The sequence below is a fragment of the Hetaerina americana genome, unplaced genomic scaffold (assembly GCF_022747635.1).
Source record: "Hetaerina americana unplaced genomic scaffold, ioHetAmer1.1.p SCAF_1, whole genome shotgun sequence".
Taxonomy (NCBI): Eukaryota; Metazoa; Arthropoda; class Insecta; order Odonata; family Calopterygidae; genus Hetaerina; species Hetaerina americana.
Genome location: NW_027286069.1, coordinates 79,104,066 through 79,123,136, shown reverse-complemented (window position 1 = coordinate 79,123,136; position 19,071 = coordinate 79,104,066). Strand labels below are relative to the sequence as shown.

Here is a 19,071-nt window from a genome sequence, read left to right as displayed (position 1 = left end):
CTTGGTGAGCCATGACATAGCTTTAAATTTAAAACAACATAAGAGTGTCAGTTCAAAATTAGTAAGCTATATCACATGCATTGTTTTAAGGGGCATTCTCAGAAGGACCACTGAATTTATTTACTGCGAAGCAAGCCCTACCTAAGAGTTGCTTAGGAAGAAGCAGTTGGTTTTCTAGTTGGCTTGTACATGCCCTGATCATTTTGACTTAAGTAATGGTACATGAGCATTATACGTCTGTTTTCATGAAAATCTTTCTTTGATGGTTTATGCTACAGCAGATTGATTATTTGTTTCTGCTTGGCATGAATTTAAAGTAGCAAATGATTATGTTTGTTATCACTTATGTATCTGTATGTTTTAGTGAATGATAAGCTGAGCTGTCAGGACTAGCAGAATGTTGTGCATTGATTTAAATGTTCAATTCTAGTGCCAAAGTGGAAATGTATGATTTGAGTTTTTATTGTGCGAGTGTCATCCACTGAATCAGATATTTTTTAAATATTTTATGATTTGAGTAATACATATTGTTATGACTTCGCACCGAGTGTAATTGTAAGAAAAATGTTTATTTTTGCTTTACAGAGTGAAGAAGATAAACAGACGTTGATTTGGGTTTTAGAGCAAAGACTTCATGATGATTGTGCCATTGTTATCAAGGACACACTCAGTCTCCCGTTTTTGGACTCAATCCTTGGAAAAGACAAGGTGATTGCCCAAGGCATTAATATCGTGGAAAGGGCCTCACAAAACATGGGTCACAGCTCAGAGAGTAAGAAATGGCAAGAAGTAACTCTGGCAGCAATTCGGGCTCTATTTTCTCATGGAATAGAAATAAAAGGATCACTCGAAGAAGTCAACAGCTTATTAAAACAAAGGTTCAAGGTCTTGTTCACTGTCATCCCATTTCTGTGCCCTACAACTGAAGATGAACTTAAGTTGGCTCAGGAAATTCTGAAGTTACCTTTGTCAGATCCAATGCTGAATTCATTGAGTAATGGTAAGCATTATTTCATCATGTAATGGTCATAATATATCATTTTTAAAGAGAATTAATTTAATGTTGCTTCAATATTGCCTATGGATGGATGAATTTGCCTTTCAAACAGTATTTTCATTTCCACGCCTTCATATATTTACGCATAGTTTGCGCTTCTTACTGTGTTAGTTCTTTGTGTATTAACATATATCATTTGTCACCTGCAGAAATTTCAGACGAAGACAATGACGAGAGCTTCTGCTGTGCCGTATTCAACCACTTATTGAATTTTGAATCCTTCATTGCTGGAGGGAAAATGGAAATAATGGATTTGGTGGAAACTTTATGTAGCCAATGCATGCAGGATACTGAAAATACTCTCGGCCAATTAATTATCATTTTAATTCTGTCTGCTATAGCCAACAACTCATCCATTAGAATTAAATCACGAATTCTTGACCTTGGCATTCAAGTTTTAAATCAATCAAAGGTTAGTTTGTTTCTATTTTGTATAGTATTTTACTATAATTGTTTTTACGTTGAAGTCTGGCACGGTGGTTTTAATTGTGGAATAAATGAAAAATTGATGTAGAGAACAATGAGAAGGATAAACCAAAGGAATAAGTGAAAACAACTGAAATGTCCCTAGAAACTGGAATTGCAAATGATCCCGTTTGATTTAGAAATCCAGCAGTGTGGATAATTTAAATTTGGTCTCAAAGAACAAAATAGTGGTGTGCCAATCAGTCAACTAATTTCACTGGAGCATACATAAGTAGCCTATAATAGCTGACTCAAGTTAAGTCTCATAGAAAACTGCTCCATACATAATATATTTTGCATTGTATCAAATGCTTCTTTTCCTCCCATAGGTTGCCGTAACGAGGGATTTGGGGCATAAACCCATAGCACATGTTATTTCTCCAAAGACTTGGGCTTCCTGTATAACTACTGCAAGGAAAGGATATCTTCCCATCCAGGCAGTTTTGCACTGTTTTACTTCTGTCTTCCACTCCTCTTCTGAGTCCAGTTGGTTTTCATCATCACCCTCTCAGTTAGTTGCATGGTGGAGCCATAATGGTTTGGTGAATGGGGCCCCAGCTGTGGAAGATCAGCACACTACTCTTGCTGTTCAAATATTTGATGCCTTAATTTTTGGATGTTTCTTACGTAAAGGGAAAAAATCTTTACCCGAAGATGTGGCAAATACGCAGATGCTTTACGTTGGATGCTTGAAGGACTTTTTTGATGTAAGTATAAGTTTTTCATATCAATAAGTTTGAATTTGCATAGCAAAATTTCATTGTAATGAATTAGATTATGTACATTGTATGATTTCTTTGGCCCTCATATTTTCAGCTGGATACACAGATTTTATTTTGAAGACCTGCAGCATTTCTTGCTGATAAAACTTCCATTTTTCTTACAAGTTACACTTATTGAGGAATGGTGAAAATGTAAACCTATTGATCTCTTCTTCAAAATTGTTTTATAAATAATTTAGAATAACGACTAATGCATACCCAGAAAAATTTCATTTTTCAAGGTAGTAAATAATCCAATACATAGTGGAACAATACATATTGAGTTCAATCAATCATTAAAAATAAATTGTGTTCGCATATTTTGATTGTATTGATTGAAAATATCAAATGATTTCGTGTAACCTTTGGCGGTTTAGAAACCAGGCATTTAATGTTGAAAAGGCATATGACTATATTCATTTTCTATTTGCTTGATGGATATTATAAATTTTTATCCAAAATTTTATTTTCAAATGTAGATGCACACAAAAATGGAACTTACAGTGCTAGAGTAATTTCATACAAATTGGTCCTCGAATCTTATATATAGCTCATGGAGTATCTTCTTAAATGCTTGGGCATCTAGAAACATGATGGTATGTGGAATTCCTGTAATATGTTGCTGAAAATATGGGTACATAGAGTGTCTAAATTGAATGAAATACTTGATAATAATCACTTTTGTAGTTGTTGGGAGTAATATTTTGTGTTACTCTTTACTTCTTACAGGCTCACTTACCACAGCTTCCTCATCAGCTTAATTTCCTTTCATGCCTTTGGGTTGCTCATGAAGTTCCATTGAGTAGGACAGAAGGGCAGAAAGATGTGGCTGTGAGTGTGGAGAAATTAACAATTCACAGTAAGACCAAAGACTATATTTACTATCATTCAGTAACGAGGTCTGGCTTCTGTATTTCTCCTGAACTGCAAATTCGCTCATTGCGGTTAGCTGAAGCCCTGATTTCAAGGTCAAGCGTGCCTATCAGCTGGTTGTTGGAATCAGATGGAATTGGTACTGCAATCGTCCCATCAATTCTAGTGGCGTGCACAAGTAGAGTGACTTGTGTGAGAGCTGCAACTATATCTCTGCTGCGATCGCTGGTGTGTACTGTGGGAGCCAATTTGCCCCACAAAGGGAGCTTGTATACACCTCTGGTGAAAGAACTGGTGGGGCAGAGTGAAGAAATCCTTTTGGATCCAGGGTGAGTCTGACCACAATGAATTTGGTGTAATAATGGTTTCAATAAATTTTTAGGTGCTACAAGTATGGTGGCCATGTTGATTTATCCTAATTCTTTAATAATGTATTTTAAGCAAGTTTTCATCCTCAGCATCTACCTCATTCCAGTGAATTATCAATTCTTGGATGCCCCTCAGACATATGGTTCCTTTGCTTTGTTATGTTTCATAAAATTTTATCTAATCATTTAAATAACCTTTTATTTTGTGTGGCATTCAAACCCCAATATTTCAATTTGCTTCTCTAGGCAGTTACTGTTGGCACTCTATGCACAGCTGTCACCTGAGCCTGACATTTTAGCTATGCATTCTATGGAGAAGAGACAAGAGATGACAAAAATCAGGGACTCTATATTCTCTATCCTGACACCTGATTCACTTGCACCATGCTACATTAAGAGGGCTCTATTACAGATGCTCTATGGAGTTAGATCTGTGGTAAGAATTTGTTCTCATTATTTTGAATTTTTGTGTTCTGCATTTTCGATCGAGTTTTGTGTTGTTTCTGACATTTCTCATAATTGAATGAAGTGATCATGAAATAAGGCCAAACGATGTGTTAATGTAGAGCATAGTTTGTGTAGATTTGTTTAAACTTAAATCATTGCTGTTGTTTATTGAATTTTATTTCCTTTGATGGTTTTTTTCTTAGGATCTCCTCAAGCACTTAAGCCAATTAGGAATGACTCTGCTGGATGAAGGGCAGCACATATCAGCAATGGATGAATATTCCACAGACTGCTTTGCTGCCATTATCAGCCGTTTTGATAGTAATATTGCTCCGTTTTTGAGTGATTCTAAGAAAGGTAGCTCTGCTCTGTGGACCCTTTTTAAAAACTCATTGTCGGACACAGTAACAGAACTTCCATCAACTGAAGATGTCAAGCAGTTCCAGTTTCCAACTAATGATTTTCTGAAAGTGACTTGTCCAGCTATTTTATGTTTGCAGCAGGTAAAACCAGTACTGAGGTCTACTCTTGTCTAATTTTCTTGTTTATTGTTTCTCAGATCTTGTCACAGCACATTGTATGTTAATTTGTCACTGTATGATTATTTGTTTTAACAAAACCACTTGACTCAATGTGATGTGAATGATTACAGGTAACGAGGGAATTTTATGATGCGCTACCTTCTCAAAATATCCGACAGGAGATACTTTCCATTATGATTGATGTAGCATCACAAAGTAATACCAGAACCTTACCCAGCACCGTGAAAGAGTTTCCATTGGCTGAAGCAGCTTCATTAGCCGCTAAAAATGTCATTAAAAAGTTATCAATTGATGCAAATTTGATTGTAGAAGAAATGGAAAAAATGCTTACCTTTGACGAAGATGCTGGGAAGAGGCGTGCCAGCCTTCGTAAGCCAATGAAAAAGTATGTACTGATGATCACATTGTTTGTTAACATTATTTTTACTTTCTTGAATTAAATACACAGGGAAAGGAACTGGTCTCCCTACCCCAAGGTGAGAATTCCAAAAGTTATTTGACTTTGTATGGCTGTGACCTAAAGCAACCTTAAAGTTTTCAAATGTAGTTGCCTAAGTGAAACTTTACATGGCTAAGCTTCATCCTCAGCATTGCGGTTATTTCAAACATTAATTATGATAGTGAACACTTGGATTCCAAAAAAAAAGCCTTAAAGTTTTTCTGATTGTAAATAAATTGCAATTTTTTTTTACTATTAAATAAATCGTTTTGGTCTGCTTTTGAAACATTAAAAGTACGGCAATTTTTAGTATCTTGGTTGAACTTTTAACTTTTTATTTGATTTTTATAAAACACCAAAAATATTGTGTAGAATTTATAGATTGTTCAAATTTATGTTTCTTAGAACTAGGTGTGATTCGATCAGTTAGACAACGTGGTTATTACTTCATATAAATGTATATTTGAAGTATGACTGTGTGAAAATTAAAGAGAAATATATCCTAGTTGTTCACCCTCCAGATAGTGATATCACTCACAAGATGGTTTACATTTCATTTAAGGGAATATAGAATCACCGCAGTTATTTTAGGCTTGTGACTTTGGTCTTTCTAATTCCTAGTGTAATGTTTGTACTTTAATGCCAGATTATTTCCTTAAACTGCTGCATGCATGGCTTCTTATTTGGTTTCATAGGGTCCTCTCAGTTTTAACGCCAAAAGATCTGCAGTCACAGTCATGGATGAGGGGTGTGGTTTTGCTGGAGATCATGCAAACTAAGAAAAAAATCAAGAATCCTCAGTTGATTCTGCCTCTTCTCTTTGAGCTCTTGAAACTGTAAGTACATATGAGGGTGCAGTAAATAAGTTAATCACTTATTTCATGATCTGTTTTGAATGTGTGCTATTCATACTAAGCGTCCAGCTTTGAATTGCATGTACCTGTCTTAGGCATAAATTTATATGCTGCAGGTAGATCCACCAGAGCTTGAGAAATATTTGATTTAAGAAAAAGAGTAGATAATATTGAGAGATTTTTTCATGTGCTCCAGAACTCCTGCATCTGGTGTAGAATCCATGCTCTTTGTAATGAAAACTTTAATGTCATACTTCCTGTTATGATTCAAGTGTGTTATGAAATTCCTGGATTCTGCTTAGGAAAGATTCTCTCTCTAAAGAAATTTTATGTATTTTATATTATTTTAAAGCATTATTCACATACAGCAGTAGCGCCAATTTACAGTGAAAAATATAACAAACATGAAAGAGGACAAAATACAATAACAGCATAACAATAAACAACGAGAACCAAACATGGACAGAGGAAAAATTTAATTTGTTGAAAGATGGGATAAAGCTTGTGTGGTGAAATTATTGCATGATCAATTAAAAGGATCGTCAGTGTGAGGGAGTGAATTTAGAAGGGAGGAGAGGCAAAATAAAGGTGAGCGCTTGGTGAGAGATATTCTAGGAATAGGCAGATGGAGGAGGGATTGGGTGGATCAAGTTGGTATTCTGAAGTTGAAGATAGAGAGCAGTTCAGGGCAATCAATAGTTGAGTTTTGGGTGTTGTGGAGGAGTTTTAAATCAGCTTTAAGTCTGCAGTTTTGGGGTTTAGAAATGGATAAAGAAGACAGAACAGCATTTGAGGACATGTTGCAGAAATGTGGGACTCGATGTTTGATTATTTTGGCAAAGAAGTGAGAGATACAATTCAGGGATTTTAGATTAGTTGGGGATGAGGTGGGCCAAATTGGGGAGCAATATGATCGTATGGGTATCACACCATAGGAAAGTTCGAATTTGAAGGTGAATACACTCAGAGTATTAGTAATTTGCTTGTAAATCTTGTAATCATCAGCTTAGAGAAGGGTATAGACCTGGGAGGAAAGGAGTCGGGAAGGAAGATCATTAACAAATAAATTGAAAAGATATGGCTCAAGGGCACTGCCCTGGGGAACTCCAGATGTCACAGGAGACCAAGAGGAAGAAGCATCCGAGAGTATCATATGCTGGGTTCTATGGTTAAGAAAGCTAGAAAGTTGGCTTGGGAGCATACTATGTATGCCGAACTGTTGGCTGAGTTTATGAAGGAAGAGTTGATGATGCAGGGCGTCGAAAGCCTTAGAGAAGTTAAGGTAGATAGCATCAAGTTGACTTGATTTGTCTATTGACAAGAAGGTGCTGAAAGACAGCAAGATTTTTCAGGCATGATCTGCCCGGGAGGAAACCATGCTGCTGAGAAGTTAAAAAGAGAGAGGTGAAATAATAAATCCTGTTGAGAATAATACGTTCAAATACAGAAGACAGGAGTGGAAGCAATGAGATAGGGCGTTAGTTTGAAACATCACTTTTGGGACCTGTTTTATGTATCGGAATGATATTGGCATATTTTCATTGAGGGGGGAAGGTTCCTTGGGAAAAACTGCGATTAAACAAGATGGCTAAACATTGTGAGAAGGCTGAAGTGCAATTGCGAAAGGACTGAGAGCATCTGGGCCAGGTGAGCAATGCTGGGGTATTTTGCAGAGGTATTGAAAAAATTCCCGGGAGTCTGTCTGTAAGTGGGATAGGGAATGGTTTATATTTGGAAGGAGGGAATGGCAGATATAATACTGAGGTTAGAAGTTGGCTGCAGGCAATCGAAAAAGAATTTTAGAAAGAGGTTTGGTCTCTCTGATTCTGTGGCATTTATGGTACCATAGGAGAGAGCTTTGGCAATTTGAGGATGATTACGGTGGTGATTGATAGAGGACCAGAATTTTTTGGGGCTAGAGGAAATATTAGAGGAGACAGTCTGCGCATAGTTTTTAGTCACAGCGGATGAGGAATTCTGAATATCGGCGAAGATCAGCGAATGATTAGTGCGTTTCCACATTTGGGATGGCCTATGGAGGTACCAAGCACAATTTTTGTTACCCAGGACATGTATAGTATCCTGTTTAAACCATGAGGGGAATTTTTTTGTCTTGGGCTTAACTAGAGGAACAAAGTCTTTTATGATGGCCTCGAGGACAACGTGAAAGAAGTCCACTCCTTCTTCAGGGGATAATGAGGAAAGGACGCTCCAGGGAATAAGGTCGAGGGAGCAGTTGACATCATCCCAGTGAACCTTCTGCCAGGCAAGGAAGGGCTTAGAGGGAGTGGGAGGAGCCCCACGGGATTTCCAGGTGCCACAGCAGAAGAAATGGGTATCAATGGGCTGGTGGTCGAAGTCAAAAATGTTTCTGCTGGGGGTGATTGCCTTGGGCATAGAGGTAGAGAGCAGGTAGTCTAGGGTTGCAATATCGTGGGTGCTCTTGAGACAGTGTTGTGGGAGTTAGAGTGCATTAACAAAATGTTCACTAAAAAATTTGTCATTGGTATTGAGTGGGTCGCCGTTTGTGGGAGATTCCCAGGGAATGGATAAATTAAAATCACCCACAAGAATCACAGGCTCCAGATTTATGACCTGAAACACTGAGTCAAGACAACTTTCCAGTACACTCGTCATTTGTGGGAGGATGGTAAAAACAGCCTACGAATAATTAGTTGGGTTTTGAGGCTTTCACATGGGGTAATGATAATTCGCTCCACACTATTTCACTGTTAGTTTCTAGGTCTTTTCTTTGTTTCGAAAGGTGAAAAGAACAATTCACTGTCACTAAAAGATGGAGTTAGCCATGTCTCGGAGAGAGCTATAATATCAAATTTGCATAGCTCATGGTCGGGGGAGTTGCACGTTGATATTTTGTTATTTAAGCTCCAGATATTTTGGTAATACAAGCTCAAGGAAGAGCCAGAGGGGCCAGGGTTAACACTCACATCACCTGTTATGATCACAAGGAGTAGCAGGATGAGACCATTCCCGGGGTTCGGTGACAGGGCTGCCAGGGAAAGGCTGGCAGATCACCAGGGCCTTGACGGCAAGGTGACGGGGTACAGCAGGCTGACAGGCGACAAACCACACAAGGCAAAGCCGGAAAATCTAAATTTTCTGTAGCTGAAGCAGCTGATGGGAACAGGGTCCACTTTTAACTGGGGAAATTCGCCATATAAATTCTCATGCACACGGACAGAAAAAAGCACAAAAAGGATCAAAATCAACCCAAAAAGATAGAAATACAAAAAGAGAGAGAGGAACGCGTGTCTTCAGTATGGCAGCCATGTTGGTTCCAAATTAATTAATTAACTCGATAAATTTGTATATGGTCAATGTATAGTGTATAGTTATATAGTCTTGAAATGTATGGTGAAGGGCATATTTCTTAATAAATGATGTGAATAAAGTTGTGAAATGGTGAAGCAAATGAATAATATGTGGCAATTATTTTAAAAGAAAAGTTTGTACAATGATTTTGCGTATTGTGGTATCTTTTTTTGAATGTGCAATGCCAGTTAGTTGTTTTCCAAATCTCAAGTTGTGCCACTAAAATCTTACTCGTCAACCATGATATGATTCCCTTGTGTTCCGATGCCTGAAAGCTATATGATGAATGGTTCAGGAGTTAGTATCAAGAGTGAAGCACCATGGTTTAGGATCCATCCATCACAGAAGAGTTGATGGGTTGATTATCTCGGTTGACAGAGTCTTAGTGCTTACCCCAAGGTTGTTTGATTTTCCGCACACAAAATTACCTCAGTGGCGGGGGTTAAACACTCACCTGCTAATATAGAGGCTGCTGATTCAATCATCTTATGGGTGTTTTCTTTTCATTAGTGGTCATATATTAGGGGCTGTCAATGTTGTGATATGTTGATTTTGGATTGGTGGTTAGATTTAAAAAATATTGGTAAAGCATGGAAAGATAAAATGTATGTTTCCCTTTAAAATTTAACAATACATTTTCATTGCTGATTTTGCTTTTTTTAGTGAAAGGTAGCTAAAAATTATTTATTGTAATGTCAATAATAAGGTTAAAGGAAATTTTCTGTCATGTTAGTCATGGGTTTTAAGCACAGTAGTGTGTAGTGCCAGGGTCCATAAAAAAGCTAACATTCCTAGCAATCCTTGGACAAACATGAATGAATGAATTCAGCAGACTACTACTAATAATAATAGCTCAAAAATGCGTTTGGTTGAGAATAGGTGTTCTTGTTAGAGGCAACTTACATATTAAAAACCTGGTTCTCTTTTTTGTATAAGACCTCATTTAAATTATAAATTGAAAAACATATACCTGGTGGGTTGACATTGGAAGAATAACGATTATATGTGGCCCTATTTGCAGTAGCTTGTTGAGTTATGAAAACAAGATAAGGCAAAGAGATTAGAAACCTAGATAGATTTAAGGGTTTCTTCAAACCTGGTAGTCACCATATAGTTGTAATATTTTGTTGTTGATGAATAAATTTGTATGTATCTCATTTAAAATCAGATGTTTGCAGCTCCAGCACCAAGAACCAGTTGAGTACACGAAACAGTTAATTCTTGCTTGTGCACTGCATTGTCTCAGAAAAATGGATGATAGTGAAGAGGATGAAGATGACAATGAACATGATGAGAAAAAGATTGACAAGAGTCAATTGGATGTGGAGACAATTGTGCATTGTATTCGGTCCACACAGAATCCACACACTCATCGTCATGCTTTGCTTCTTCTCTCTCGAGCAGCAGAACTGGTCCCGGTAAGTCTTTGAAGCAGTAGCTTGTATTTTCATAAAACTCTACTCTCCATTTGATCATTAAATGTTATGTGCAATATCTTTCCCTTCGATGTATTACTTTTTCATGTCAAGATCAAAATAATACTAATGTCCAAGTAGTTTTTTGCTAATTTGTCCGGATGCAGTATGATGTGAAGGGGAAAAGTGATTGCAATGTTAGATAAACCATAACAATGCTTATGGCCTAGATAGCGTACTGATAATCCTTGGAGATAGTTTGTTCCATTACACATTTTCCTCTTGTCATGAAGCATGAAAGCTAATTGTAAGATTGTTCTAAAATATTCGTCAAATTTTGTAGCTGATGAAATTATAAGAATCACCTTAAGTGCATTTGCTAACAAATTCTTGCTTGCCATAGCATTACCTAGATTTAATATAAGAATTTCTGTGCAAGAACCAAAACCTAATGTTTACAAATTGTTTTCTTTGCGCCGCCTTATCATGCAATTCTGAAATCACTGACTATTGGAAACAGTAGGTATCTTTGACAATTAATTGTTGAAACCCACCATACACATAAACAGTTTAAAACTTTACACTATTGCTCAGATATAAGGTAATTGGTTCATTCTGTTGGTATATTTAAACTACATATAGTTTGGGCTCCATGCTTCCTATCACCAGGCTTTTAGGTGGAACCTCACAAGCAGATTGTTAGGCTCATACACACAGTTCTTGTGATCCCCAAATTCACAAGTATGTGGTGTGGGTAATGTAACAAACACTTCAATTGAGAATTCTAGTTGATACCAAGGGAATGAATAAAAAGACAACCAAAAATACTTTTGATCATGTTTTGAATAAAATATTCATCTAAGTCATGATATACCAGTCAATTATTTCGAACTCAGTCAATTATCCGAATACAAAGTCAATTATTTCATTACATTTCAAAATGATATACCAGATTTTAAATCTTAAATTTATGAAAATTTCAGGTTTCTTAGTTAATTTGAAGATTTAAGTCTTTATAATATTTCTCCCTGATTGAAAGCCCTTGTGAAATTGGATGTCTTTTTACTTGATTTAATTACTACAGTTTTGGTTACCGTATAATATATATTTATATGGAAAAGTTACTGTAAAAGTATAATTTGGCACGAAAGGTGGACACTCATATATCCCTATCTTACTAATCCAAGCAAAGCTTTCTCATTTATTAAATGCCCTGAAGCTGTAATGTGCATAATTTATTCAACTCACTTGTTTTACAGGATTCTGTGCTGCATAACGTGATGGCTATTTTTGCATTTGTTGGAACATCAATGGTTCGCCAAGATGATGAATATAGTTTTGAAGTGATCGCAAGGACAATAGAAAGTGTAGTACCAGTACTAACCAAGGTAAGTAGTAAAGGGACAAACTTTAAGGCCTGCAAGTCCATAAATTAATTTGACAACAAGCTGAATTGGATTCTAAATGCCCACGCATATTTAGATAGTATGTATTTTTAAATATTTAGAATGATTTATTAACTCAAATTTCTGTTTCAAAGAGCTTAACTGATTATATGGCAAAGTGATATAGTGGTATCTAATATGAGTGTCCCTCCCCGGACTACAACCTTGACGTGGTGGAAGGGCTTGTGCGTTCCGATGACCCCTAGAGCTGTGCTGGCGGGAGTAATAAAAATTGCTCCTGGTAGGGTCACCCATGCCAGATAGGTCGAAGGTTAGGAGCCAGACGAAAGGTAGTCCACGCAGCGTCTGTTCCTAAGTGAAGTGGCTGCAAAGGCATCTGACCCCAGTGGGGCGGCCAGTAAGTGATGGTGTCACGTTAAAAACACTATTGAGGAAGGCAACAGGAAACCACCTCAATTATCATTCCCAAGAAAAATATGATGGACTATAGAGATATTTTGAGTCCTGGCAACCACGGGGCTCGGCCCAATCGGCCGTGTGTCGTGCCCGGCAGCGGGGGAGGCAAGGCTTCCGCGGTCGTCATCCCACGAAACCCTTGCAAGGGAAAACCAGCAGCAGCAGGACAGAAGACGCAGGAGATGTAATTTTCCGTGTTGTTTTTTGCATGTGGTATTTTTCGTTTTTACGGTTGGTGACCTAACACCCCCCGCCACACGCCCTTGCGGCGGCTTGCGGGGTATTATGTAGATGTAGATGTAGATGAGAAGAAGACCAAATTAGTTAGAATAGGAACGTGGAATGTTAGGACAATGATGAGGACAGGGAAATTGTAGAATGTTAAGCGAGAGATGGAAAGGGGAATTGTAGATATTTTAGGTCTATGCGAGGTGAGATGGATGGTTAGCGGGGATTACTGGAGTGATAAGTATAGAATAATAGACAGCGGTGGGGACGAGAGCCAACGAGGGGTTGCCATAGTATTAAATGAAGAGGTAGGAAGAAGCGTAGTCAACATAGAGCAGGTAACGGATAGAATACTACTAGTGGAGATAAAAGCAGAACCGACGAACTTAGTTATTATTCAGGTATACATGCCACCGAGCAACCATAAGGAAGAAGAGGTCGATAGGATATATGATCAGTTAGAGGACATGATCGCGTGTGTTCCTGCAGGGAAACATTTGATAGTGATGGGGGATTGGAATGCAACAGTAGGCGAAGGAAGAGATGGTGATGAGGTGGGCGACTACGGTTTAGGCACGAGGAATGACTGCGGGGAGAAATCAGTTGAGTTCTGCAGAAGACAGGGGTTAGTCATCACCAACACTTGGTTTACACAACACAAAAGACGCAGGTATACATGGAAAATGCCAGGTGACTCAGGAAGATATCAGCTAGATTATATCCTGGTTAGACACAGGTTTAGGAACAGTGTGATAAATTCGCACAGCTTCCCGGGAGCGGATGCGGACTCAGACCACAATTTAGTTGTTATGAAATGTAGCGTACGTTTCAAAAAGATGAGGCAGGGGCGGCAAGTCAGAAAATGGAATGTAGAAGCGTTAAATGGGTTGAAAAGGAAGGAATACAAACAGGCGGTAGAGAAAATCATGGAGGATGGTAAAGGGCTTAGTACTATCGAAGAAAAATGGGAAATGATCAAGAAAGGGTTGTCTAAAGCCGCAAAAGACACTATTGGAACCGTTAACGCTAAAAGGACTAGGAAACCATGGATTACGGATGAGATGATTACAAAGATGGATGAGCGGAGAAAATGGAAGAATATAAATACAGAATTAGGCAAAATGAAGTACAAAGAATTGAACAATAGATTGAGGCGGGCAACAAATAAAGCAAAAGAAGCATGGTGGAAGACGCAGTGCGAGGATATGGAAAGTCTGCAGAGGAAGGGTGAAATCGGTGCGTTGTACAGCAAAGTTAAATTGTTATCGGGAAGTAAGAAAGGAAGAGCTATGCTTACAGTTAGAGATAAGGCGGGTAAGGTAATAGTTGACGCAGGGAAGATCCAAGAGAGATGGAAGGAGTATATAGAAGAACTGTATAGTAAAGAACTCAGACCAACAAAGTTAGACATTGAAAAAGAAAATGGCGTAGAGGAAGATAGCTTAGGTCCAGGCATACTAGACAATGAGATAGAAAGGGCATTAAGGGAGATGAAACTAAATAAGGCCGTGGGGGTAGATAACATTCCCGTGGAACTTTTAAAATGCTTAGGAAAAGGTGGGAGGAAGAGGCTATATGGGCTGATCCGTAGTATTTATGAGGAGGGAATCTGGCCGGAAGACTTTGTGAGATCAGTTTTAGTTCCTATTCCGAAAAAGGTAAAGGCCACATCATGTGAGGACTATAGGACAATTAGTTTGATATCCCACGCAGCTAAGGTTGTTCTCAGGACCATAAACAAAAGGATAGAGAGTAGGGCAAATGATTACTTAGGGGATGATCAGTTTGGGTTTAGGAAGGGGAGAGGTACGCGTGATGCCATTGCAGTAATGAGATTATTAATCGAGAGGAATATAGAACACAACCACGAGGTATTTGCCTGTTTCGTAGATTTCGAAAAAGCGTTTGATAGAGTGAATTGGGAAAAACTAATGAGTATATTGCAGAAAATAGGAATAGATTGGAGGGAAAGGAGGCTAATCCGCAACCTGTACATGTCTCAGACTGCTCAGGTGCGGGTGGGAAACGGGGAGTTAGGATGGGCAGTGTTAGGAAGGGGTGTAAGGCAGGGTTGCCCATTATCACCGTTGCTGTTCAACCTGTATGCAGAGGAAATGATCAAAGAGGCATGGGAAGAACTGGAGGTAGGAATGAAGGTGGGCGGGGAATTCGTAAAATCAGTTAGCTTTGCTGATGACCAAGCTTTAGTTTGTCAGTCAGCCAAGGGGCTGCAAGCATTGCTGAGTGAATTGGAAATTCAGTGCGACAGGTATGGGATGAGAATCAACATTAATAAAACAAAGGTTATGCGATTTTCTAGAATGAAAAAGGCCAAGCTTAACATTAAAATAGGAGGGCAAAAACTAGAGCAGGTAGAACAGTTTACGTATCTCGGTAGTGTCTTGGACCAACACGGTCAAAGTAGTAGGTACGTAAGGAGAAGAATTGCGCTAGGCAAAGAGGCTTTCACAAGGAGGATAGAGTTGATGACAGGGACTTTGAGTAAGGATGTTAAGAAAAGACTTGTTAAAACTTTGATATGGAGCGTAGCTATGTACGGTGCGGAAACGTGGTCATTGAAGCAGGAGGATAGACGTAGATTGGAGGCTTTTGAAATGTGGGTGTGGAGAAGAATGGAGAAGGTGAAATGGACAGAGAAGAAAACAAATGAGGAAGTACTTGGTATGGTGGGCGAAGAGAGGGGTTTGTTGGGAGCAATCCTATGGAGGCAGGAAAAGTGGATGAAGGGGGTGTTGACCGGCAGTGGGATGTTGAAGACTGTGATAGAGGGTATAATGTTGGGCAAAAGAGGAAAGGGAAGGAACAGGATAGGGATGTTGGACGGGATGAAGGGAGGAAGAAAGTACTCAGAGATGAAGAGGGACCTGATATAGAGTAGGATGATGGATTTTGTGTTTCGTTAGGAGTAATAAAATATTTGTTTGGTAGTTGTGTCCATCCAAAAACCTACCTTAACCGGTAGATTACCTTAAAAAAAAAATATGAGTGTAGTCTTGCAGCGGAGCAATGGCTCAGGTTATGTGTAAAAGACTATTATGAATGGTGTAACATATGTTTTAAAAATATACTGGACACATTACATTATTATAAATCAAAATAATTTCAATCAAGGACTATGTGCATACTTAAATAGATAATATTCACCCATTTCATAAGAGGTCAGAATGAATAATCCAATTATGGGTCACTAGGCCTGTAGTCATCTCATTCACTTCAAGTAGTTCAGGTTATGTTTAAGAAGTTTTTAGCAGTACACCATTATGTACATTATCACTTTCTCAGAATCTTGATGAGAAACTATTCAAAAAGGTGATCATACCAACTTCTACCTTAATTCAACTATGTTAGGTGGATCCCACAAAATCCATCCCAAGGAAGAAGGCCTCCGAGGGTTGGCTTGAGTTTCTGGAGGGCCGAGGGGCTGCTGGAGTCCTTAAAGTTACCAGGGTATTTGCTGATGCTGTCCCAGATGTGCCTCCACACAGAAGGTTGCCCCTCTATGTGAAGTTAGTGGAGACTGTTGGCTGGAACATTGGACTACCACAGTTGTTACTGTTGGTAATCGAAGGACACGTGTTGCATGCTCATACCAAATCCCTTGAGAAAGATGCCAGCAAAACGTATCTTGATTCAAGGATTGAGTTGGCACATGAAATAGCCAGAGAGGCCCCTCCATATTTCATCATTTTAACCATGTTGAGGATGGTGGAATTTGTTAATTTGCTTCCTGCAGACAAAGGTAATTAATATATTTGAGCTTGATGCTGACTGTAGTTGTGTTTTTTGTTATGATCTACTGGTCTATTTTTTTTTAATTTGGTTGAGTTAATTTGAATAATTCTTATTTAAGTCACTTTTTCTAATTTTATGATAACTTATATCTTTTTCCTTGCCTGTGACTTATAGCCACTTTTTCTCGTTTTCTCAGAATCAGGTGCTAATGGCAAAATATTGTGGCATACCCGGCAAACCACTCAGTCAAAGCAGCTGTCTCACAATTTTTCTCATATATTTGATGTAAAGATACATACTGGAACTCAGCTCCGGCACTTCAAACATGCTGTACTTTCTTTCCTTCTAGAAATTATTTCTGAGCCACAAATTGTTGCCAAGGTAAGAATTTTATTTTTTTAATAGCTGAGGGTTATCTAGTTTATTGGCATTCCTATTTTTATGGAGAGAACATTATTATGTAATATGTTCTTCAAATGGCTTAAGGAAGTTGTTATTGGAAGATAAAATCTGGAAAGAAACTAAAGTATTATTCATCGATATGTGTAAAAGACTATTAAGGTGGTTGAGTTAGTCACCCAGGAAAGCATCTGTAAAATGTTTTTCTACTGTTTGAGAGTAAAATTTCACCTTGTTCTACAGAAATATAGCTGAAAATCTAGAAGCCTCTTTTTTGTCTGATTATTTTAGGTATCTTTGGTGGATGAAATTGATAGAAAAAATGTCGAGGATCAGCAAGGTGTAGACAAGCTCTTCCAAGACTTGATCCAGGTTCTGCTCAGTTATATAGCAACCATTGCTGGTGAACTTGATGTTGCTGGAGGGAGCAACTCTTCAGGCCGCTATTGGAAAGCAATGCAACAGCGCTGTCATCAAATTCTTGAGAAGGTAATTAATATGATTATCACAATTTCCAGATTGAACCCGTTGATTGCTGGCTTGTCACCCCACTTGCTCCATTGTCATTGAACTTTATTATTTTCATAATCTGGTAGTCACTAGGAGCCTTAATGTCTATGTTACATGTTTGCAATAAAATAATTGAATGAATATTAGCTCTTCACCCCCCCCTATTTATGAAACCTCAGTTTTGGGAAAGAGTTTAAATTCCACAACAGACCTCATATTTAATATTCTAACGATGTTGCCATTTTAAAAATATCGCATTTCTATCATTGTTATTACGTTCATGATGTAATGTTCACAGAATTCAATTAAGTGCTAAAATATAATGATGTGCTTTTAAGTCTGCCAGGCCACTTGAATATGGAAAATGTGGATCACATGGCACGATTGGTCTAAATAATTATTAATAATGATTAATGAGTATTTTTCAGATGATATTTGTGTCTTCAGAGGTTAAATTTAATAAATTAGGAGTTTTTTCTGTGTTATGATGTGTTGACCATGAACTGATCTTTAGTGATGCCAAATTCTACCTCCCTTCATTCTATTCAACTTGCCTGTCCTTTACCTCCCCAACCTTGTTTGCCTAATGTTCTTCCCTCTGTCAGTCATTCCAATCAAAATGCTCTGCATCCACCTTTGTTGCCTTTGGAGTTCTCCCAACAATCTTTTCTCCTCCCCTACCATGCCCAATACATCTTCATTTGTTTTTCTTTCTGCCTGGTTTACCTTTTCCCTCCTCATCCTTACCCACATCTCAAAAGTCTCCAATCTATGCCTATCATCTTGCATCAGTGACCAGTTTCTGCACCATACGAAACCACGCTTCATGCCAAGTTTTCACTAATCTTTTTAGTGCCTTTGCTCAAAGTTTTTTAAAACATCATTATTTTAATTCATCAATAAATAGGAAAAATAATGATAACTTACTCAGGTTAAACTTGGTCCTAATGTTAACTTTGTTTTTTTAGGTCAACAATCTTCTGCCTGGCTCATTGTTTCTAACTGTGGTGAGGGGACTTCTTGGATATCAACTTCCGTCTGTCCGTCGTAAAGCTGCAGACATACTCAGCAACAGACTCCTGGCTCTTCTAAGTGAGAAAGGCACTCCTTCAGATGCATGTGCTAGTTTCTCTGAGGAAGATCTGTCATCTTTGCAAGGAATTTTGTTAGGGCCTCTGGTGAACCTGATGCACAGCAGAGATAAGAGTCAAATAGATTCTGCAGCCACCAAAGAAAATGATCTCAATTGTCAAGTGTCTTTGTTTACCGTCAAACTGCTTGTACGCATTGTGGGGCCTGTGGAAAAGCCAGATGTATTAAAAGAAGTAAGTATAGAATATTTTTAATGCTGATATTGCTTGTGTTTAACTTTTGCTGTGAGTCAATATAGATGTGTAATAGGAGTTAGTGCCTAAAGTAAGATAAGTATTATATGTATCTATCATTATCACCTTAACAGTACCTAGGTCAGAAATTCCAAGTGTTTGGATGGGAATTGTCTTCAGCTGAAAGATAGAACACAATATCTCCATATATTAATAAGCATGATATACCAACATAATTTTTTTATAATTACACCAACCATCAGAAATAAATAACCAAATGGGGTACTAAGGGTAAGAGTTCCCAGATACCAAGGTTTAAAATAATGGTATGATAAATTTGACCAATTTTATGCAACATATTAATCCTTAGTTAAAAGTTGCCCATCAAGAGAATGAGTTAATACTGAAGAAACTTTTTTATGGAGTCAACTTCTTGGCTG

At 38.1% G+C, this 19,071-nt stretch overlaps 1 protein-coding gene across 1 annotated transcript in view; it reads left to right on the top strand.

Annotated features, from left to right (window-relative positions):
* The window catches only part of l(2)k09022 (HEAT repeat containing 1 homolog l(2)k09022), a 39,314-nt gene that overhangs the window by 9,172 nt on the left and 11,071 nt on the right, over positions 1-19,071 (top strand). The window contains exons 8-21 of the mRNA XM_071592012.1: positions 586-1,000; positions 1,207-1,469; positions 1,852-2,229; positions 3,013-3,485; positions 3,771-3,960; positions 4,175-4,474; positions 4,624-4,898; positions 5,648-5,788; positions 10,308-10,557; positions 11,814-11,942; positions 16,014-16,404; positions 16,594-16,778; positions 17,088-17,285; positions 18,275-18,631. Coding sequence (XP_071448113.1) covers positions 586-1,000; positions 1,207-1,469; positions 1,852-2,229; positions 3,013-3,485; positions 3,771-3,960; positions 4,175-4,474; positions 4,624-4,898; positions 5,648-5,788; positions 10,308-10,557; positions 11,814-11,942; positions 16,014-16,404; positions 16,594-16,778; positions 17,088-17,285; positions 18,275-18,631 — 3,945 coding nt within the window. The remainder of the gene's footprint in view (positions 1-585; positions 1,001-1,206; positions 1,470-1,851; positions 2,230-3,012; positions 3,486-3,770; positions 3,961-4,174; positions 4,475-4,623; positions 4,899-5,647; positions 5,789-10,307; positions 10,558-11,813; positions 11,943-16,013; positions 16,405-16,593; positions 16,779-17,087; positions 17,286-18,274; positions 18,632-19,071) is intronic.